Below are 22,522 nucleotides of genomic sequence, written 5' to 3' on the forward strand. Positions count from 1 at the left end.
AGAGCCAAGGCAATGTGCCAGCGGCCAGGTTTTGTTGGCCGGCATCCCTGTCCAAGGTGCTGAAATGCCTTCCGACAGCTCTTTGGGTCAGGAGGGCTGCCTTGAATTTTCTTCTCTGGAACCAGGGTATTTTGCACGTGGACTGTAACATTTCATTAATCCATGTTAAATCAAGCAATTCAGAAGCTTGTAATGTGCCCCCCTACCCCCATTTTGCTGAGCACCAGATTTTCAGGACCAAGCCTGAATCTTACAGGAATATTTTTTCCTGCTTCCTGATGGACAGCCAGGTCAAGGAAGAGGGCCACAATCTGCTGGTGCAGAACATTTCTCGTGCTTAACAAACTGCAACTCAAGAGTCTGGCAGGGCAAGTCTCAGAAGCTGACCCCAAGGACACCTTCTGCACTGGGCAACTGAGGGGTCAAAGGTTTGGCTGCCCCTCCCAGCTAGAGTCAGACATTTGTGGGTGTTTCATTCTGGCAGGCACAAAGTCACTGAAGCCCAGGTCCTGCAGTTCCACATACAACCCAACATTTAAGATGAGGGACGAATCTCATCCATGCCTTCTCAACTGGGAAAACGAGTTTTGATGGCCCTTAAAGGGGGTGGACATGTCTTCCCTACAAATTCTGCACATCCAGGAAATGCAGTTTCCCCTACCACCTGAGTTTCCTCACATCCAAAATGACTCTTGGTTGGAAAACTGTGTTCTATCTAGAAGCAAAGGAAACTGATTTATCCCGCCCAAGCCTTTGTCACAGTCAACTCACAAATCTCTCCATCAGCCTTCCCAACTTGATGGCCTCCATACAAGCAGGAGTTTCCATCATTCTGGCCAGCATAGCTATTACCCAAAAGAATCAAATTTGGGGGATAGTTGTGCAAGCGGGATCATTGTGTGCAAAAACACTCTACATATTGCCTTGGTCCATCATCTTTTGCAAGATAAAACCGTAGCAGATTTTTGTCTTGCGTGCAAAATACATTTAACAAAGCTGGCTTTAGATTTTGAAGGATTAATCAGGCCAGTTGGGCTGCATATCAGGAGAAAGCTTCACACCCAACAAACAGAGTCAGAGCATCTTCAAAAAGTGTGGCAATTTAGGAAAGGGAATGGGCAGAAGCTACAATGAAATGCTCTCTAACTGGCCAGGGACACAAGTTTCCCAGGTGTCAGTGCTTCCCCTAGGCGACAAAAAAACCCTCATGCTTCAACAAAAGGGAATGCAGGCAGGCGAGCAGATATTTCTGCAAACCATAAATGGATCAATTATTGAATAACCCTCTCTCCACTGGAGGAACTTGAGAGAGAACAAATCAGAGACAAGCACTGTCTTACTTGTTCATTTCCCTTGCGGAAAACCCCCCTGCATGTTTGAAATATGTTGTGAATCAGCTTGGCAAGTAAATAAATCATGTTGTCTATGCCTTTTTTACTGCCAAATGCAGCTTTTCTTTCCATTTACATTCAGAAAGAAAGGATTGAGCCAATGCCAGGGGACCCTTGTCCCAGAAGGCCTCCAGATACTTTCAGACATGAGACTGTGGCAAAAGAAGTTAGCAAACTTCCTGTCAGATACACAGGTTGCTTTGCTGTCTATACTATCCTCTTGCTGGCTGGGGAATTCTGGGAATTGAGGTCCACACAGCTTAAAGTTGCCAAGGTTGAGAAATACTGGTTTAGAGGCTCCCTGTTTTGAAGTCTGCCAGGCTGCACAGACACCCCTAACTGGGTTTTCATCCCTGTAGAACCAGGATGCCCCAAAATTCATAAGCTGTTTTTTTCCCCCTGAGACAGGGCCTTGTCATCAGCACCTGCCAACTCTTTGGTCCTGCCAACTCAGCTGAGTCCCTCTCACTCAATCTGAGAACCTTGCTCTGAAGAAAACTCTAAGTTTTCTACTTTTACAAGTTTCATTTTCCCCTCTCAAAATCAAGTTTTCCACAGGAACGGGGCCAAACGAACCCGTGGGCAGAGATGGCAGCTCCAGGTGGCAAGGCCAAAGAAGCTGGGCAGGGGAACTCTATTCTTACAGGACATAAGAGGATGGACCGCCACGGATGATGCTGCCCTAGGGCCACAACGGCAAATCCAAAGATGTGGGTTGATTTTTGCAGCCATCTTATTACACCCCTGTAATTGGGAATCCTTTACAAAATGAAAATAATGGGCCTTTTCTCTCTTCCCTGACATTTGGGAGACAGAGTAGAATGCCTCTGCCTGTGAAGGCTCCCTTTAGCTGTCCTGGATTTCAGTTGCTGCAATTAATCCACCTGTCAATAAAAACTCATTATTTTTAATTCCCCCCAGGAGAAAACAGCCGGGCCAGCTGACTCCGAAGGTTCATTCCGGCTGTGACCACGTAGATGAAGCCGTCTTGTCTCTGCAATCTATTTTTCACTGTTACAGCAATGTCAAAATCCGGAACCGGCAAAGTCAAAAGAGGGTTTTAAGAACCAGCTCAGAATTTAAATCTCTGCTGCCCTCTCTCGGCAGGGAATTCTGCCCAGCTCTTCGGCCCAAAAACTCCCCTCCTACCACACCATTTTGCTCTTCTTAATCCTCAGATTTAGAGGAAAACTTTACAAAATAGCCATTATGGGAATCCCTAAGATTTACTTTTCAGTCATCATCTTGTCCTTTGTATTTCCAAGCAGCATTTTTACTTTCCCTGCCCAGATTCTGTTAATTCTTTTAATTGTTTCCTTAGCTTTTTAAATATACATTATGTGCCATCAAGTCATTTTTGACTTCCAGCAACCACATAAGATATTCTCCATGATTTCAAGCTCTCTCTCTCTCTCTATAAAATTATATATATACATGTACATACATACATACATACATATATATAATTAATACATATTAATATGTATTAATTACTGCAGTGGTTTCATTTTACGATGACCCATCAATACTGCCAAGGGCTCTTATTTATTTATCAATCATATTTCTTCACCGCCATCTCGTACTGCAAGATAGATATCTTCTTATGGATATGATGAATATTTAAAAAAAATAAATGGAAGGCCATAAAGATGTGCGTTTTAAGATTAAACCCAGTCCCTAGAAAGGAAGCGTGTATTTCTAAGGTTTCGACGTGCCACAAGCCTCTGGGGCTGGGAAAATGACGTCATAAACCTTCAGGTTTCTGGATACGACCAGACGCTTCGCCTCTTTGCCCAAAACAAAGATGGCTGCGTCGGCTTTGCGCGCCGGAAGCTCTCCTATTCAGAGCGAGCGGCGCTCAGCAGACAAGGCAGATGAACGGGATCTTTTGGGGTGCCCCGCGCCCTTTCTCTGCCCCCACCCAGAGAAAAGAGGGCCAATTCCCCCCCGCCAAAGCGAGGCTCACCCTCGGCCCATCCCCGCCCGTCCCCCTGACAACGCGCCCGCCGTTTTCCTTATTTTTTTTTTAATCCACGCGGCCCGCCTCCGCCGCCTCCCCATTGGCCCAAAGACGGTTTCTCCGATGGACGTGAAAATAGGCCAATCGCGGCCCTCCACGAAGACAAGTATCTCGGGCCTTGCGTATTCGCCTCCTCCCTCTCCCACCCTGAAAGGAGGCGGGAGCCAAGGGGAGAGCGACAGGCCAGAGGAGCCAATGGAAGGAGAAGAGGGGGCCGTCGGTGGAGGCGGGGCGAAGGAAGATGGCTCTGTGGCGGCCAATAGGAGGGCAGGGAAAGAAGGAAGGGCGCGTTGAGGGGCGGAGCCGGAAGGGAGACTCTGATGGCTGAAGGAGGAGCGCGCGGGGTAGAGCGAGCCGGCTGTGGGTGAGGCGGGGAAGGGGCCGGTGGCGGGGAGGGGAAGGGCGGGGGTCTTTTAGGGGGGCAGGGTGGGGGGCGGAAGGAAGGAAGGGGGACTCTGGTGTCTGGGGGCGCAGATCTGGGGAGGGGCCTGCTGGGAGATCCGAGGGGGGAGGGGCAGGCGGGGCAGGGGCGTCCTGGGGAACTTCGCTTGTTTGCGTTGTAGCGTCCCTATAAACGCTCGAGGCGGGGAACATCCCTAACGCTCCTTCCTCCCCGCGTTGTCCCCACAACACCCGCCCTGTGAGGTGGGCTGGGCTGGGCTGGGCTGGGCTGAGCGAGGGGCTGGCCCGAGGGCGCCCAGCGGCTTTCCTGCCCGAGGCGGGACTGGGACTCCCGGCCCCCGGTCTCTGGCCCAGATGCGGGGAGGCAGGGCGGGTGGCTCTTCCTCCTCTGCTCACAGCCCCCGTGGGCGACGGCGGCTCCTCCAGCCAGACCCGGGTCTGATGGGTCGTGCGAAGCAGGCGCGGAGAGTCGCTGCGATGCGGCCGCCGCGCTAATCCCGCTCCCCGCTCCTTCCTTCCTCCCCCAGGTGAGGCCTCGAGGAGGACGATGCGACCGCCGCTGCCTTGCCCGGCGCCCCGATGAACCTCGTCTCGATGGCGGCCGTGGGGCCGGTGGCGGAGCCGGAGCTGAAGTGGGCCTCCCTCTGGCTCCGGGCCCGCTGGGCGGTGCTGCTGCTGGCGCTGCTGGCGGCCTCCCTGGGGGTGCTGCTCCCGGCGCTGCTGGTGGAGGAGCAGCGGCAGGCCGTTGTCAAGGGCTGGGCCTTCCTCAGGAGCAAGCTGGGGCTGGGCTACGTGGGCGTCGCCACCTGCCCCGGGCAGACCACGGACCTCAGCGTGACCTCCGGCGGGTTGGAGCTGCTGGTGCTGAAGCCCAAAGTCTCCCCAGGTGCGTAGGAGCGGAGCGGCTCCGTGAGCCTTGTGCTGCTGCTTGCTGTCTAAAGATGTCTCTGTGTGGCCATCAGTATGACTCCTGGGGCGACCCACAGTGCTTCTACAGGCAGTCCTCAACTTACAACCATTCGTATAGCAACCGTTCGAAGTTACGGCGGTGCTGGGAAAAGTGACTTGAGGCCAGTCCTCGCACTTGCAACCATCACAGTGTCCTTGCAGTCACGTGATCAAAATTCAGGTGCTTGACAATCAGCTCGCACTTACGATGGTTGTAGTATTCTGGGGTCGTATAGTTGCCGTTTGCAAACAAGCCTGGGTCATCTTGCCTAATAGTTGAGAGCACACATGGTTTACCTCTTGCTGTCTCTGCCAAGTAGGTTATTGAACAGTTCTGTTGATGATTGCTTCATTGCAGAGGTCAGATTAGAAGCCAGAGCGGCACTGCACCAGGCTGTGGAGATGAAAAGGCAGGGGAAGCGGGAGAAAGCTCACAAGCTCTTTCTGCACGCGCTCAAGATGGACCCGGACTACGTCGATGCCTTGACGGAGTTTGGCCTCTTCTCCGAAGAGGAGAAAGACATCGTTCAGGCGGACTACCTGTACTCCAAGGCCTTAACCATCTCCCCGCACAACGAGAAGGCTCTGATCAGCCGCGACCGGACGCTTCCCCTTGTGGAAGAGATTGACCAGAGGTACTTCAGCATCATTGACAGCAAGGTCCAGAAGGTCCTGTCTATCCCCAAAGGCAACTCCGCCCTGCGGCGGGTGATGGAGGAGGCGTACTATCACCACATTTACCACACCGTGGCCATTGAGGGGAACACCCTGACGCTGGCGGAGATACGCCACATCATTGAGACCCGATACGCTGTTCCCGGAAGAAGTCTGGAAGAGCAGAACGAGGTCATTGGCATGCACGCGGCGATGAAATACGTCAACGCCACCCTTTTATCTAGGACAGGATCCGTCACCCTCGCTGACGTGTTAGAAATCCACAGGAGGGTGCTTGGCTACGTGGACCCTATAGAAGCGGGGAGATTGAGGACTACCCAGGTGTTCGTCGGACACCACATCCCGCCCCATCCGCTTGACGTGGAGAAGCAGATGCTGGAATTTGTGCAGTGGATCAACTCCGAGGACGCTGTGAGCCTGCACCCGGTAGAATTTGCTGCTCTGGCCCATTACAAGCTGGTGTACATCCACCCGTTTGTAGATGGCAATGGGAGGACGTCCCGGCTCTTGATGAACCTTATCCTCATGCAGGCCGGCTACCCCCCGATCACCATCCGGAAGGAGCAGCGGGCAGAGTATTACCACGCCTTGGAGGTGGCCAACGGAGGGGACGTCCGGCCGTTCATCCGCCTGATTGCCAAATGCACCGAGACGACCCTCGACATGCTGCTCTTTGCCACCACAGAGCATTCCGTGGGCCTTCCCGAAGCCCACGGCGGCGGCACCGGCACAGACTGCAAACAGACCGTCTCGCTCAAAACTCAGGGCTGAACATTGGTAGTGAACGACACCCCTGGGGAGAAGAGCTGGAAAAGCACTTTCTGTAAAGCATTTCACTTATTTAATTATGTCTTAAGTTAAATCTTTTAATGCAGTGACCTCTCAATATTTATTACCCCATAATAAGCCCGATGTAACCTGTCTAATTTTATTACAAAAGGGAGCAGGCCAGCTTGATGCCATAGGACTGCTTTTCTTGCTAATGTTAGCCAGTTACAGTCAAGCAGGACTATTTTAGCTGGGAGGATCCTGCCCATAGTGAACTTCCCGGCCAAAGATGGTCAGATATGGAAAATGTGGCTGTTAATGTTATGCAGTGAAGTCTGGCTGAGGAGTTCATTGGTGTGCTTAGCAAACTGGTGCAGTTATGGTGCAGTTCAGTTTGCTAACACGTGGGGAGGCCCAAACTCCACCCCTTCGGGAAAGGGGGAAGGAAACTTGTGCGAATCCCACAAAGCTGCGGTTTAAATCCACGCCCCCCCCCCATTTGTGTAAGCTTCAAATCTAAAACCAGACCGGCTTCCTGTATGCCAGTGCCTTGGTAGGGACCTAACTTGTATTTGTACTGAACTGTGCCTTAGCTCTTCCCCTGTCACCCTTCCAGCAGAACCACTCCAAAAAGATGTCTCCATTTGGGCCAGGGCCTTTGGACTGCTACTTAAAAACAAAACCATGGGAAGCCAAACAATGCACAATACCACAGCAAGGTCTACTGTTTGGAAGTTGAAGAGCTGTACCACTGTATAGCGCACGTTTGCTCTGTGGCTCTGGTGTGGTATTGTCTGTGCAAAACAAACTATAAAGCCTCAAAAAGCAAAAAGTTGAAGGGTTTCTTAAAAGCCTTCTTTGATAGCACTTTACTTTTATTCTACTTGGAATGTGAAAACGTTGCCCCAGATTTCAAAGGAGAAAAGGGTGAGATGTGTGTGCCTTCGTTAAGCTGCAAACTGAGCATGCACACCAGTGTTTCTCAACCTTGGCAGCTTTAAGATGCGTGGACTTCAACTCCCAGAATTCTGCAGCCAGCATGGCTGGCTAGGGAATTCTGGGAGTTGAAGTCCACGCATCTTAAAGTTGCCACGGTTGAGAAACACTGATCCTCACACACAATCTGTGCCACTGAATGTGTCCCTGACCCTGTTCCGCTCACATTCTTGGCTCACCCAGTTTGCCACCTCGGTTGTCCCCTTGAAGAACCACCCTTGGAAAGACACAGATGTGTTCGAGAGGTAGGATCAAATCTTCACTCCTCAGGTCCGTCCAGACTTCAGAGAGGGTGGCTGCCCTTTAGTCCTATGTTTAAGGGGAGACTGGCAGGTACCACCACAATGCAGTGTTTGAAATATGAGCAGCACCTGACAATGCTTTTGCACGAAAGTTTTGCAAAGTCTGTGCATATTTGGTTGCAATAAAGAGATTTCCTGACTTTGGCTGTTTTTTTTAAAAATAAAGCCATGCAAGCTCCCCCAGCTTCGTTACCCAAAAATAGAGTTGTCCTATGGTTCCAAAAATTGGGTGCTTAGGAAGCTGCACAAACTGTTTAGGGCAGTGTTTCTCAACCTTGGCACCTTTAAGGTGTGTGGACTTCGACTCCCAGAACTCCGCTATCCACCAAATGGATTGTTGGATTTGAAGCCCAACAATCCTGGAGGATCACAGGGTGAGGGAGGGTCCCCCCAAGAAATTGATGTAAAAGGCTCAAAATGTAAGAGCAGAGTTAAAAGACAGATGCTGGTGGCTTCTCCCTGTTTCTGCAAAGGCGATGCCTGCTGTCCTCAGCTTGAGACGGCAGGTCGAATAAGCAGCCACGCTCACCCAGCTTCCAAGAACTACTTTAATGAACCCAAAGGAGGAGCATAGGCTCACGTTTCACATTGTATACAAAATAAAAAAATGTGCAAGCCCAACATACCAAGAACCAAAACAGGTCTGGCTATAAGCCATTGCAGGTGCCTGGCCAACAGAAACATTGAAGGGTGCACCACGGCTGTGCAGAGGGTTCTCCCAGCGCTGTGTCAAAGAAAGCTTAAAAATAACTGGCGTGTGCTTTTCACATCCACAAAGATCGGTACAGATTATACATATAAAAAAAACCAGACCAACTTTGAGCAAACAAGTCCATATAAATGCCTACCCTTTCATCCCAATACTAAAATAGGCCATTACGGTGAAGTTCCTCGCATCTGCTATTTATAGCAATAATTTTATACATGAGACAGGCAGCACCACAAGTTCAGGGTTTATGCACGCAGAGAGGCAGTGTCTGAAAGCTGCCCAAGGCCAACGTAGCTCAGCGCCTGTGGTGGGATTTGTATAAACTAGCTCAAGACTCATTTCTCATTAAACTTTCCGTTTGGAGAACAGGAAAAAACTGCCACCATTAAAACATACTGTGTTCAGCTTCAAAGTGAGTTCTCGCCACATTAGCCCTCAATATGAGGGAGCAATTAAAGCCATTTTCCCCAAATTCCTCACCTCACCCCAACTCAATACCTCTGCTCCTCTGATGGGGCGGGGAACCCGTCTCGACACCTCCCTGTTCCGTGTCGTTCGGTGGGCATAAAGTCCAAATAAGAATCGGGGGAGCTGAAAGCAGCGGCTTCTGCTACAGGGAAAGGCCAGGCTATGACTTCAAGGTGGCACATCGCAACCCCTGCTTTGCTGGTCAGCGGCAGTGGCTCACTTGTTCAGGAGCAGCCTGGCAAAGTCCGCGTTGGACATCTTCTTGGGCTCCTCCGCAGACGGGGCGGGTGTCGCCGGCGGGTTCTGCGGCATGCCGTTCTCCGCCTTAGCTGCCGGGCCGCTTTGGCGCTGCAAGGCACGTGGGACCATCGACAGCTGGGTCCTTCCCTTGCCTCGGCTTTTGAATGAACAGATCATGACACGGCAACTTTAGGGCACTTCCTTAATGTGTGTGGAAGACAAAAATCTAAACCTTGTTGGTTGAGTGATGAAGCCAGAACCCCGAGGTAGCTATGGTTTCTCAAACAGAGTAGACCGCAATCCCTGTTTTATCGCTCATCGAGCTATACGGGGCTTACCTCTGGGCAATCCACATATTTCTTGTCAATCTCTCAAGCAGTTTCCCAATAACTCTTTTTGATTCGTGGTGGCTGTGCCACGTTTCACAAGTGCCACATAATTACAGTAGAATCTCGGTTAACCGGCACCCGTGGGGATTGGCAGATGCCGGATAAATGTCGTTTCCGGTCGCTTGAGGGTTACTATTAAAAACAGGCGCGCCAAGTTTGGACTCCCCTTTCTGCTAGAGAGGGATCGGCCAATCCCTTTCTGGCAGAGGGGCGGGTTGGAACTTGCCTTTCTGCTGGGAGGGTTGGGTCGGTGCAGCGTGCCAAGTTTAAGCTTATCTTCCCACTAAAAATTGATTTTATTTTTATTTTTATTTAACGTATTATTTCATTTTTTTGCCAGTTGCTTGAGAGTGCCGGTTGCTTGAGTGCCGGTTAACTGAGATTCTACTGTATCCTTTTTCGAAAATCTAGCTGTAATTCTAAAAATTAAGTACATAAAACAAAACCCAATTTATTTGCCAGCAGCCTGAAAACTTCCAAAATGAAAAAAAAACCAAAACCAAAAAGGCTTCTGTTAAATAAAAACCCTCCATTTAAATAAGGTTAAATAAAAACCGTTCCATTCTTCCTTCTGGAGTTCCAGACCCAAAATACTCACGCGCCATAGACCTGCCGGAGGCCCAGACTTTGGGACGGTTTCCCCACCACTTCTGGCTTGTCGGGAAGTCTTCGAGCCGGCGGGTTGCTGATCGCAACTTTGATGACGTGATCCTTGATAGTCAGGCCATCCATTTTCAGAACCGCCTGGGAGGCCTGCGTTTCATTCTCAAATTCCACGTAGGCCAAGCCCTAAGCAGAAACAAGGAGCTGCCTGTTCAGTATATTACGCTGTGGATTCCTCCTGCCCTGGACCCATTTTTTAAACTTCGAAACACAGTTGTCCAATCTGATATTAGGAAGACCGGCATCCCACCCTAAATTCCTCCAGGTTGGGCAGGGCAGGCCAGCGGAAGGAGTCAAGCCCATCCCCCAAAGCAGCATTTCTCAACCTTGGCCACTTTCAGAGGGGTGGACTTCAACTCCCAGAATTCTCCAGCCAGCATGGCTGGCTGGGGAATTCTGGAAGTTGAAGTCCACCCCTCTGAAAGTGGCCATGGTTGAGAAACACTGCCCCAAAGGCATACCTTGGGTTTACCAGCTCGGTTGGTGACCAGCCGGATATCCTTCACGTTCCCATGAGCTTTGCAGACCTCCTCCAACTCTTCCTTCGTGCAGGAAAAGGGCAGGCCGGAGACAAATAGCTTGTGTTTCTCCAGAGCAGTGCTGTACTTGAACACCTGCAAGGAAGAACGCCAAGGACGAGCACTCAAGCACAAGTCTGCGGTGTGGGCTTTTTGGGGTGGGAGTGGGGATGGGGGGTTCTATATCAGGGTTTCTCAACCCTGGCCGCTTGAAGATGTGTGGACTTCAACTCCCAGAATTCCCCAGCCGGCACGTGCCAGCTGGGGAATTCTGGGAGTTGAAGTCCACACATCTTCAAGCGGCCAGGGTTGAGAAGCACTGTTCTACGTTCAGCCTGGGGTCTCTTCTATCAATACAGGATTTCAGGTTTCCCATTTAAGGCTCAAGCATTCTGCTTCGGCTTTGTTTCTAAAAGGAAGTTATCCATCTGTTTTATACACAAGTGGGGACCCACGGACACCCTTCCAACCAGAGCTCCCATTAAGCGGCTTTCTGGGTCATCTACTTCAGTTCAGGACCAGCAGCTGTTTCCACTCCTATAAGCAGGGGGCAAGTTCCCAGACTGGGAGAAATCCGAGCACGATCGCGGGACCCAAACCCGCCCAGGCCTGCCGACCTTCCTCCCCCGATTCCCACTAGCCACGGCAGGAGGCACACCTTGAAATCCGGGTTCTTGTTTTTGTCAACGCACGGAGACACAAACATCGGCCTGCCCTCCAGGATCTTCCGGTCCAGGGTGAGCGCTCGCAAAGCTGCATCCTCCTCCTTAAACACCACATAACAGTAGCCCCGGAAAGTCCCCTTATTACTGAAGATGGGGCGGACTTCCGCCACTTCCCCGCAGCTCGCAAAAAGCTCTCTCAGTTTCGCCTCCGGCTCCGCCATGCTATAGGAGAGGTTGCTGACGAAGACTGTGATGCTGTCCTTCTTGCTGTCGTGAAAAACCTTGGGGACGTCTTTCCACTTGGAACCTGCCCCCTCTTCCTTTGGACTGATGTTGGCTTTCGCAGGCACGCTTCTCCCAAAGAGCCCCGTTTCCATCTCCATCTCTTCCGCCTCCCCTTCGGCCAGCGCATCGCCACTGCTGCCCTTAGGCCTCTTGCTGGGCTGTTCAGCTGTTCAGGGGAACATTTAGGGGTTCAGAAATTGCCACGAGACGTGCCTTGTTGCAACAGAGGAAGAACACGCGAAGAACACGAGGCGTCCTCGTGGCCGTTTTCTGTAACGGAGGTGCTCCGTGCCCACCCACAAATCCACAGCAAAAAAAAAAAAAAGTCCTGGGAGGGGCTGCGCTGCTGTCTCCCCCAGGGAAGCGGCCTCTGCCGGTATCCTAACCCTTCCCCAGGCATTTGAGAGATGAGGGGTCTCTGCTGGCCAGGCTGCTTCCGCACCAATTAACACAACTAGGAGCTGAACCCCAGGAACTTGATCCATTACGATGGATTATGAGACCCTCAGTACGTTTTACTAGAAAGCCAGGTCAGCCCAAATCAGGAGCCGTGGGCGGGATTCCCTCCTCCCGCTAATCTGGGTTTCCTTTTCAACCCGAAGAATCTTGGGTGGGCCAGGCCCCAAACCGAGAAGCAGAGCACCACCGAGGCGATGTCGCCAGTACCTTCCCCCTCCTGCCCCCATTCGCCATCACCGTCTGCTTTCCGCTTGACTCCGGCTTTGGGCTTTTTGGACTTTTTGACGGCTCTCCTCTCCGCCCGGGCCTGCTTGCGCTGCTCCGCTCTCTCTTCCTCCTGCTGCGCGAGGGCAGCTTCCTTCTCCGCCACCTAAAAGGCCAAACCGTCTCATGAGCAGAAGTTCCGAGTCGGATGGGCACAGCCCGCCTTCACTGCCGCAGCTGCTGGGCCAGTCAATAGTTGTGCCCGTTTGGAGCCGCCTCCTTTTGAGGAGCCGCAGGGGGGGGACAGGGAAGGTCTCGGGACTGTGCCGATCAACAGCAAGGGGATGTCATGAGTAAGGATGGCGAGCAGGGGGCTCCCATCCAGACTGTCAAGCGCATGCGTAGCACTGAGGAATTGGGCAGCCATTCAAAGAGACACAGATCGGGACCGCCTTAATCTTTGGGGTTTATATGTCTGGGTTTTCCCACGCTTCTTCAGTTTGTTAGGATTCCTGTTAAGTACTAGCAATAAACATTAGAGACCCGTTCCTTGTCTCAGCGTGTTTCCTGGCTGTTAGGACAGGGGAAGACCGTGGGGGTGGGGGGAAGACCCCTGAGTCCCTCCAAAGGGGGCTAAAGGCCACTGCTTTCATCCACAGCGCCCTTAACTCTGAAGAAGCCAGGCACATCACCATTTTTAAGATTTCCCCCGTCTTTCTGCTCGTAACTGCAGGAGACATTCAAAAAGCAGGCTAAGAATCACTCACTCACTCACACACAGAAAGCCCACTCCACCTTGGCTTTCAAGATTTTTTTTTAAAAAGAAACTTTGACCTTGGCCCTCTGCTCATTAACTCGAGCCAGCCGGTTTTCCGTTTTCTGAACCGCTGCATCCCAGTCTTCTAAAGTGCCTGTGGGAGAACAGGAAAGGGTGTTGAGTCTCCCGCCCGTTTGCTAAACAGCCCTCCAGACTAAACCCATCCTGCTGCAGGACAGGGGCCGCTCCAGCAGTCGGGATGATCTCAGGACCCGCCCCAACTTACGAAGAGCAAGTCTGCGACCTCAGAGCAATCGAGGGCAGCCGGCGAGTCCCACCAGCTTTTTGCTTCAAAAGGACTCTTAACTGTAAACTAGGGACGTTTCTGTGGGAATCACCCATCTTAGTCCGCTCACAGGGAGAGGAAATCCTAAAAGGAGCTACTTCCTCTTCTGATTAAGGCATGCTGAGAACGTGAAGGGAAGCTGGGGGGCAGCCGTCAGGAAGAAAGGCTTCCAGTGAATAAACTGGTGCAGTGAGACTGAGCTCCAAAATCCACACGAGCTTCTGCAGCACAGCAGGAAGTCAGGGCTGCCCACCTTCAATTCTTTCTAAAGTGAGCAGCACCTCACAGACGTGTTCTGGGTAGTCCATGGTGCACTGCACGGCCCGGTGCAAAGCCTTCCTGCAGTGCAGAGCATCGCCGTGGGCCCTGCAGCCAGAGAGGAGGGGCGGGGAGAGAGACGTGGCGGTCAACAACCAGTGCGGCACAGCTGAGCCAAGAAGTGGACTGCTAGGAGAGGAAGCTGGTGGGGAAACAGCACATGCCACCCTGAAGCTGTGGCTCTTCCGCACCCCCCTCCCCCAATAATCAGGCTCTGTGGCCAGATGCCTAGCTGGGCCCAGTGGGAACGCGAGAGCGAAAGATGTGCATGCGTGAAACGGCTGAAGCAAAACACGGCTAGCTGGAGGGTCAGAAATGAATTCCTTCTGGAGAGCCTCGTTGTTTCGTGAGGGTGAACGCCCCCCATCCCTCAGAGGTTATCATCTCACTGAAAGGTGCGTGAGCGTGTTCCCCACAGAAACCCTGCATGAGCCCTGACTAAGTCTACATCTCCAGCCATCTCTGAGCACCCGTTCCTGGCCATTCGCAAGCTGTGGAGCGCACCAAGCACAGAGCTGATTACGTAGGCCTTGATGGAGGCCGAAGGGAAGACTGATGGGCTGTCGGTGAGAGGTCACTCAGGCCCTCCCGCCATGAGCCCCCCTTACCGCTCCAGGTTGTAGTACTCCAGCCACATGTTGGCATACTTTGCGTTGCCTTTTGTCATGATGCTATCCCAGAGTTCCCGTGCCTTCTGCATGTTGTTGCACAAGCGAGCCTAGGAAGTGGACATGGCCAGTATTAGCATCATCTGAAAATATCCATGTGTGGCCCCCCCAAGTGGGAAAATGAAAACAAAACAACAGAGTGAATTAAGATCACCTCGATCCTCGCCCAGGTCTGCATGAGAGTACAGGAAGGGTCCCCGCTCTCGCTAAACCCTGCAGGCAAAAAGAATTAAGCCACAATTATTTCTACAAAAAGCAGGGATGTTGGGCAAGCTGTCTCTATCCTGGCAATTCCAAGAAAAAAAGATGCCAGGCCCTGGAGAGTCAGTGCCATACAGCACTAAATTAATCTCAGTTCTGGGCAGACGGCCTTTGCAAAAGGCCTTCTGCTGGAAAGCTGGGATTGTGCAAAACACACCGGTCCACCCGTCTGATGCACAGAGGCACAAGCGACGCAAGCCTGGCTTAAGCGGAGCCTCGGCAGCCTCGGGGCTGGAAGGCAACACAGCCTGAAATAGTGCTGGGGGTGGAGAGGAAGCACTCCCCCTTCGCACCTCCTGCTTCTAGAAGCATCTGCCCAGCTGCTGCTGGAAGGCAAATACTGGCCCAAGTAGACAGGTGTCCTCAAGCTGGACCATCCCCAAGAGTTGGGGCTAGGATACTTCTTAGCCCAGGCCAAGAGGTCCGAGCTCAGGAACCAGGTGGAAGTGGAAGCAGGGCACCTATGGGAGTCTCAGGTCAAAGGCCTAATCAAGCGGGGGTCCCGTCAGGCCCAGGCCAAGATTCAAAGGGAGATTTTAGCTATACAGAGGCGGCAGGCCAGGACAGCGAGTGAGCCGTGAGGATGCAGCAGGATAGGGAAGAAAAGGAGGACCCCAGAAGAGACTCTTAATGCTATTATGGGCAGCAGAAAAACACACTGCACATATTTTTAAATAAAAGCCAACCTACGCTCTTCCACTTCTTGCTTTAAATATTCCAGCGCACGAGCAAAGGCCGACCGGAGCTCTTCCAGCTCCTTGCTTGAGTCTGAAAAAGAGCAAGGGGGAGCAAGGCCATTCAGAAGCAAGCCGCCGCTTCCTGAGTTGCGAGACCCATCACGAGGCCCAAAGGTCCCAGGGAGAGCTTCTCCCGAGGCAGCCTGACTCTAGGCTGGCCCCGCAGGGCGGGAGAATCTGCCGCTGGACATCCTGAGCAGGCATTTGAAGAGCAGAAAAGGAAGCTGCGGGCCTGCCGATGGTTCCTCTCTCCGAGGTCCTGCTCAGTGCTAAGGAAGCTGAGGAAGTAAAGACAGCTCCTGCCTAGCCAGTGAGGTGCTAAGCCGGCTCGTCCCTCCTCTCACTTCACGGGACGAGGACGAGCACGATGGCCAACTCTCCCAAGCACAGACCTGCCCCCTCACAGACAGGAATCTCGCACAACCCTCTCCTTGGGGAACTAGCTTTCTAGAAGCAAGGTGTTTTCTTCTACAAGGGAGCCTTCAGGCCATGTTGTCCAGAGAGAAAATGACTACTTGCTGGTTATTTGGAAGAATAAAGCCATGGGGTAAACCAGGGCTGCCTAAGACTGCTCAGTGCTTAGCCCCTTGCCCCACCAGCACCACCTTGAGTAAAGTCCACTCTCCTCCGAAGATAGTCCAGGTACGCCTGCCAGATTTCCACATAATCCGTGGCCTGAATGAAGCCAGCATTCAAAGCCTTTTCAAAGTTTTCTAATGCAGGGGAAGGAAAATAAAGGGTAAACACAGCTTCAACAGCCTAAGCTGTTCCCTCCCTCCAACCCTGAATATTAAGTGTGAGCCAGGTGGAGCCCACCAAGGAAGAGTGATAAGGCCTGCAGCCTCTCCCTTCCCGGCACATGGACTGGGGGCAGGTAGAACTGCTCCCGGTTCAAAAAACCAACCAACACCTCCTTACAAAGCCCACAGCTTGGAGAAAACCATGCAAACTGGATTAGGGCATTTCACAACCTGCCCCTGCTTGTGTGACTTCCAAGGGGGTGAAGAGAGTCCCCACCAGCCTCAGAAGAAAGGAGGTTTTCATATTCCCGTCTCAACAGTCTCTTTGTCCTACCTGAGATGGCCTGATGCTCAACGTGATGCCTCTCCATGGCCAGGAGGTACTGGTTCCACAGCCTGACAGTCCAAGGGCAATTTCTGACCGCTCGCTCGTGGGCCGAAAGCACCAGCTCCTTCACCCTCAGCTGCCTATCCTGCGAAACGAAGCGTGTGACCCTGGTTTAAAGCCAGGGCCACTGTTTCCTCTGATTCCACAGGACAGGGAAGGTGGCATTTTGGTACAGCTGTCTGGTGGGTGAGAACCTCTGCTCAAAGAGGCCTTGAGCATTGTGTCAAGAAGAGACATCTGAAAGGAGGCCCCCTCTATTAAAATCTCAGGAGCCAGAGAAATGGCCAAAGATCCCATCAACTGGACAGTTATCCCTCTACAGAGCTAGCAAAAGCCAAATTAATTAGTCAGCGATAAAACGTTTATGCAAATCTACATTACTCCGAGTGCCTCCAAAGATCTGAATTTCCTGAGGGCAGCATTCTGAAGCTCTTTTAACAAGCATTACACAAAACCCCAGTTCACATTAATCACTGACCCTGCTGACCAGACCCAGAAAAAGACCTTCTCAGGAGGGCACGGGGCTGGAGGGAGCTTGCTGATGGAGGCGCTTACCAGGTACTGAGTGTAACGGGCCCAGAGATCCGGCACCAGGCAGTTCTCACCCAGGGCACGCTCGTAGATCAGCTGGATGCGAGCTGGATCCCCAGCCTTCATCTCAAAGTCAATGTAAGCTTGATACTCAGCCAGCTTTGGGGCTTCAGCTACTAGCTGGAATGGAAGGAGAGGAAGAGAGCTCTTTCAGGAAGGCAGAAGATGGAAAGCAGAAAAGGTTTCATTTAAATGCACAGCACATAACTCAAAAAAAGGAAGACGATTCTGGAAAGTTCTGAGAAAGAATACCATCTGGATATGGCATGCTTGACACAAGCGTAAAAGCCACTCTCCTCCTTCCCCTGGCAAATCTGGCGGCAGTTTCCAGAGAAGGGCCACCTTGTGTTCTCTGCATAAAAACCCCTCCTAAAAATACCTTCTGAAGAGTTAGAAGCCCAAGTGCAAGAACCAAGAGAGGACACCGATTCCCTGAGTTGAAGTGACCTCCCTGCCATTCAAAAGGAAGCGTCTTAAAGGAGACTTGCCACACCTGCCTGGGAGAGGAAGCGGCCGCCTGCTCCAGCGGACGGGAAGCCACTCACCAGGGCCTCCTCGTAGGGCCTACATTTCTGCAACTGCTGCAAAGCCTTTGTGTAGCTCTGGGTCACTGTTTCCGGGATGGGGGTGTCGGACCAGGCTTCATATTCTGCGTAGGCGGCTTCCATATCTTCCGAAGGAGAGACAAGCCCGCTTCAGCCACGAAGGGGAGCACAGACTGAATCCCACCCCTCGCCCTATGCCACCCCGAGGCTGCTCTGGTTTAGCGCCCCACGCAAAACCCGGCCACCGATTCTGCTTGGAGTTGGAGAACAAGGAGTGGAAGCATTTTGGGGCAGGCCTTCGGCTGAGAGGCGAGCTGCAAAAGTCTGCCAGGGATCCTTACCTAACAGAGGGACCCCCAGTTGCCGACGAAAGAGCGCATGGATCTTCTCGAGTTGCACCTTGACGGTCTGCTGCTGCTCAGGAGAGGGAACTTTGCCAGCTGCCGGCTGCCAGGGGAGGGAAAAATGCAGCATCAGCATTTGTCCTAAGCGGCAGAAGAGGAACACCCACAGCGGCATTCCCACAGCAGCTAAAAAATGCTCGTGCATGAAAACAACGCCTGGCCCTGGGCCAGGAGCAAGCGCTGCTGAGCGAGGCCTGGACCGGCCCCTCGCCACAGGCATTCCAAATGCCCAGCACAGAGGTCCCCATAATTTGTTGATCTTTGTACTGGTCAGTGACCGTAATACAATTGAACTGAACTAAAGTGTCCGTCTTCCTACAACACCCACCCACCCCCTGGGAAATCATCATCTGACCTAAGCCCAAACTCCAGGCAGAGGAGCGTGCCAGGGCTTACCCGTACTGTTTCCAAGATGGCATTTTCAAACTCCCGATAGGCCTCCCAAATAGCAGCTCCTTTTGTCACGTGGAGGCCAACGGCTGTCAGTGCCCGTTCTAGTATTGAGCGAACTCTCTCTATGCCTCCCTCCTGGCCGATGCCACCAATGGAGTACTGGGCGTACTCCAGCCAGATTTCAGGACCTAGAAGATAACACCGAGACAGTGTGCAATCACTTTTGGGCTCTCTCGGGGAAAGAAGCTGAAGTAAGTTCTGAATCTATCATTTCTTCCAGGAAGATGGCTTCTTTGGAGAACCTCTTATCTTGAATCTATCAGTCTGTCGCTGTTTATCTCTGTTTGTGTCATGAGTAAGGATGGCGAGCAGGGGGCTCCTTTCCAGACTGTTAAGCGCATGCGTAGCACTGAGGAATTGGTGAGCCATTCCAAGAGGCACAGATGGGGACCGCCTTAACCTGCGGGGTTTATATGGCTGGGTTTTTCCCATGCTTGTTCAGTTTGTTAGGATTACTGTTATGTATTAGCAATAAAACATTAGAGAACAGTTCCCTGTCTCAGAGTGTTTCCTGGGAGTCAGGACAGTTTGTCATTCCCTATACAGATTGATTATGCCTGAAGGAACATCCATTTAAAAATAAACTTACAGATGTAGTCTTTCACAGATCTTTCAAAGAGATCATAAATCTTTTCCCGCTCTGAGTTTTCTGAAGCCATCCGAATTTCATCCTTCAGCCAGTCTAGCCATATCTCTGTCAAAATGGGATGAAGCAATATCCGAAGGGTGTTAGAAGGCTACCAAAGTTTAATCTGGAAAAAAGGTATTTCTAAATAACATATTACTAGGGCATATTCAAATATACATTTGTCTATATATAGATTTTACTAAATTCAATGCGGCTTACTTCGGAACAGATGTTCACAGAGCTACATTCCACTTACATCCGAAGAAGCCAAAACCTCTTCTAAAACAAATGTAATCTAAATAATTATCTGAAGTTAAGTGCTCTGGAGTTTTGCTTGGTTTCCATCATGACGACGCCAAACATGTGGCTAAGATTAAGACAGTGAAGTGCCACAAGTAAATCACTAGTAATTTTAACTAAAATTATAGCAAATCTGCAATTTTTAATACAACCCTGAAAACTAAAGATTAAACACGCAGCATAATTAAGGAACTTCAGCTTTCATTTAAAAGCCACACAAAATTTTTGCCATGAAAGCTTCTACTCTTTGGGGGTTGGATGGATGAGCTGACCTTGAATACTGCCCCACTTTAAATTTCTTTCCTCCTTCCCTGATCTGGGGAACTGAGCAAAAGCCATGGCATAGGAACCATCCTAGTTAAGAAACAGCATCGCTTGCACATCTAGCAGGACCCACAGCAGTACAAATCATGGTACGCTTTCACTTAGGAATATACTATCTGATACAATCAGAACCGGAGATAGCATGAATGCAAATCTAAACACAAAATGAGCAAGCTAACTGCTTTTCTGCTAAGGCCATCAAGCAAGTCTACCCCACGGTCAGTGGAAACTGAGCCTATCCATCACAAAATTTGATGAAGTATATATAGTATATACCCCCCTAACATTATAGCAGGAGTGTTCATCCCCTATAAAAAGTTGGAAGTATTTTGGGCATCTTTGGAGGGTAGGAATGCAAACTTTTCACTGGCAGTAGAGCCAGTACGACAAACAGGAACATTTTCTTTAAACTTGGCCACAGCATCAAGGGAGATGGGAAATATAACCACCCAATTGTTACTCTTATTAAATGCTCCAATTGAAAATACACCTTAGAACCTTTCACTCTATGTGCAAATTATACCAGTAACAAATCTAACAACTTCACGTATGGAGCAAGATTTTTCTGTGATCGCTCAGTACCCAATTTCAATTTAAGTTTTGCAAAAAAACCCCCAAGGCATATCACGATTTGAGTTTCTGCAGGAGCAAAAGACCTCACCTACCTTCAGTGAGGGGAAAGAGTTCACTCATCTTCTGGCGGGCTCTCCGAAGCCTGATTAATTCACCTTCCTGATGCAGCAGTTTTATCAGATCCAGATGACAGTTGTAATCAAAGGCATTGATGGACAGCTAAAGACCATTGTCAAAACAGTAATTTGTTTATACAGCTCCACAGAATCCTAGCTGAAAGCTCTAACGCAATCCAGAGGTTTTGACAGATGTTGCTCATGACACAGACAGACACACAGATCGTATGGGGCTTCCTATGCGGTACACCAATTCTCCGGGGTCAGGCATAATTTCCAAGCAGGAAGCGTCTCATAGTCATAGCCCCAAAGCACCAGATCATGAGCTGTGGTTTCCACTAGAAATCCCTAACGCAGCATTAGACCAAGGAAGATATGCGGCTTATGGACTATTTAACTCTCAGACTGGAAAGATCTTCAGATGAGGCAAAATCTGTCATTATACAGGTAGTCCTCACTTAACAACCATTCATTTAGTGATGGTTCGAACTTACAATGCTGCTGAAAAAACTGACTTATGACCGGAACTCACACTTATGACTGTGGCGGCATCCCTGCAGTCACGTGATCACGATTGGGGTGCTTCACAACCAATTCACATTTATGACCATCATAGCCTCCCGTGGTCACGCGACCGCCGTTTTCGAACTTTCCAGCCAGCTTCTGGCAAGCAAAATCAGTGGGGAACTGCATGATTCCCTTAACGACCACGTGGCTTGCTTAACGCCCACCGCAAAAAGGTCATAAAATTGGGTCGGATTTGCTTAATGACTGCTTCACTTAGCAACTGAGATTCCGGTCCTAATTGCAGACGTTAAGAGAGGACTACCTGTAGCTCTGCCTTAATCTGTGCCAATTAGAAAGGCAGGATCCCTGCTCGGGAACGTGGCCTCCCCAATGCAGCAAAGTTGCCTTCCTCTGGAGGAGGCTGCTCGCCGCACCCCTGCAGATGCTGCAACGAGCCTCTACGCCCCCTAAAGGCGGGGGGCAGAAGAGGCTTCATGCCGGGACGCGACCGGAGCTCCCCCGCGCGGCCTCATCCCTGCGCGGCGCCTCAGGCTGAGCCCAGATGTTAGCGCAGCTCAAGGAGCCGCTTCCGTCCTCGGCGCCCCCGCGGGAAAGGAGGGGTGGGCGGGGCCTATATGCCCGAAGCTCCGCCCCTCCGCCTCTCACCTGCTCCTCAAGGCGCTGGATCTCGGCCTCGTTCTCCTTCTCCTCATCTTCGCCGTCTCCAGAGGACTCGTCGGATTCTAACTCCTCGACGCCCCCGCCGTCCTCCCCCTCGTCTTCCGAGTCGCCCGCTTCCCGCAGCAGCTCTTCGGTCGCAGCCCCCGCCGCCTCGGCTCCCCCGTCCGCCGCCATCTTGCCCAGCCGCCGCTCTCGCTACGCCGCAAAGCCCCGTGCGTAGGCACGTTCGCCCGCCAAACTCCTGGGCTGTCTAAAGCACTGCCTGACTGAGAAAGACCCCTCGAGGAGCAACCCGGGCTCCTAAATGTTTGAAACAGACGGTTTTAATTTTTCAGTTGAATTTTATATTCTATAACAAATGGTGTAGGAACAAGAAGAAGGAAAGCGGAGTTATTGTTCCCTTTTCAAACAGGCAATTGTGACGGACAAGGCCAGTGAACTCCGGGCGGGGAAGGGGTTTCAGAGAAGGTCAATCCATCTCCTGCTGCTGCCATGGGAGACGCAGGCGGGCGCCTCCATGCCGGGTGTGGCAAACAGCCGCGCTTCCCCAACGTCCAATCGGAGGGAAGGGGCGGAGCCTTGCCGAGCCTTGGCTTTTTCCATGCATTATTCTCACGCTCCGTTTGCAGTGTCGGCCCTGAGCGCTTGCGCGTCCTAAAGCACCCAGGCGGTTCGAATGCAGAAATGCATCTGGTTATTTTATTTTTTTTAATTTGGGGCATCTGTGCACCACTTCAGCCTGAAAGGGCCCCAGAGTAGCTTACAGGCTAATAAACCAGACCGCCCCTGATTTCCGAGCGCAGGTGCTTGCCCAGCCCAGCCGAAGAGACGAGTAGAAAGGACACGCGCGAAGCACGCCAAGGTGGGCGAGTGTTCATTTCGGGGAGGAAATCCGTTCTTCGTGCTGGCTGGGGGATTCTGGGAGTTGGAAGTCCACACATCTTAAAGCGGCCAAGGTTGAGAATCACGATGGTTCGGTGTATTGTGAGTCCTTGAACGGCGTGACCGAGGCTGCCTTTGCCCAGGGCGAGCTGTTCGACTGCCTCGGAGGGCCTAAGACTCCAGGGTGACCTAGCCAAAGTG

The 22,522-nt window shown here is 51.6% G+C and overlaps 3 protein-coding genes across 3 annotated transcripts in view; 2 read left to right on the top strand and 1 right to left on the bottom strand.

The window, feature by feature from the left end:
• Positions 1–22,522, top strand: part of PTPN11 (protein tyrosine phosphatase non-receptor type 11) — a 229,606-nt gene that overhangs the window by 163,177 nt on the left and 43,907 nt on the right. The window lies entirely within an intron of this gene.
• FICD (FIC domain protein adenylyltransferase) lies at positions 4,378–7,640 on the top strand. The gene is made up of 2 exons (XM_063315562.1): positions 4,378–4,699; positions 5,120–7,640. The coding sequence occupies exons 1-2, from the start codon at positions 4,393–4,395 to the stop codon at positions 6,205–6,207; spliced, it is 1,395 nt and encodes a 464-aa protein (XP_063171632.1). The 5' UTR covers positions 4,378–4,392; the 3' UTR covers positions 6,208–7,640.
• SART3 (spliceosome associated factor 3, U4/U6 recycling protein) lies at positions 8,031–21,623 on the bottom strand. The gene is made up of 19 exons (XM_063315305.1): positions 21,425–21,623; positions 20,228–20,354; positions 18,900–19,004; positions 18,254–18,438; positions 17,795–17,900; positions 17,454–17,578; positions 16,873–17,028; positions 16,264–16,402; positions 15,795–15,902; positions 15,143–15,220; positions 14,346–14,404; positions 14,132–14,241; positions 13,459–13,571; positions 12,937–13,013; positions 12,106–12,268; positions 11,148–11,605; positions 10,433–10,585; positions 9,907–10,097; positions 8,031–9,076 (listed from the first exon to the last, which is right to left on the bottom strand). Exons 1-19 carry the CDS (start codon positions 21,611–21,613, stop codon positions 8,896–8,898), a joined length of 2,823 nt encoding a protein of 940 aa, XP_063171375.1. The 5' UTR covers positions 21,614–21,623; the 3' UTR covers positions 8,031–8,895.

This window comes from Candoia aspera, chromosome 15, assembly GCF_035149785.1.
Source record: "Candoia aspera isolate rCanAsp1 chromosome 15, rCanAsp1.hap2, whole genome shotgun sequence".
NCBI lineage: Eukaryota > Metazoa > Chordata > Lepidosauria > Squamata > Boidae > Candoia > Candoia aspera.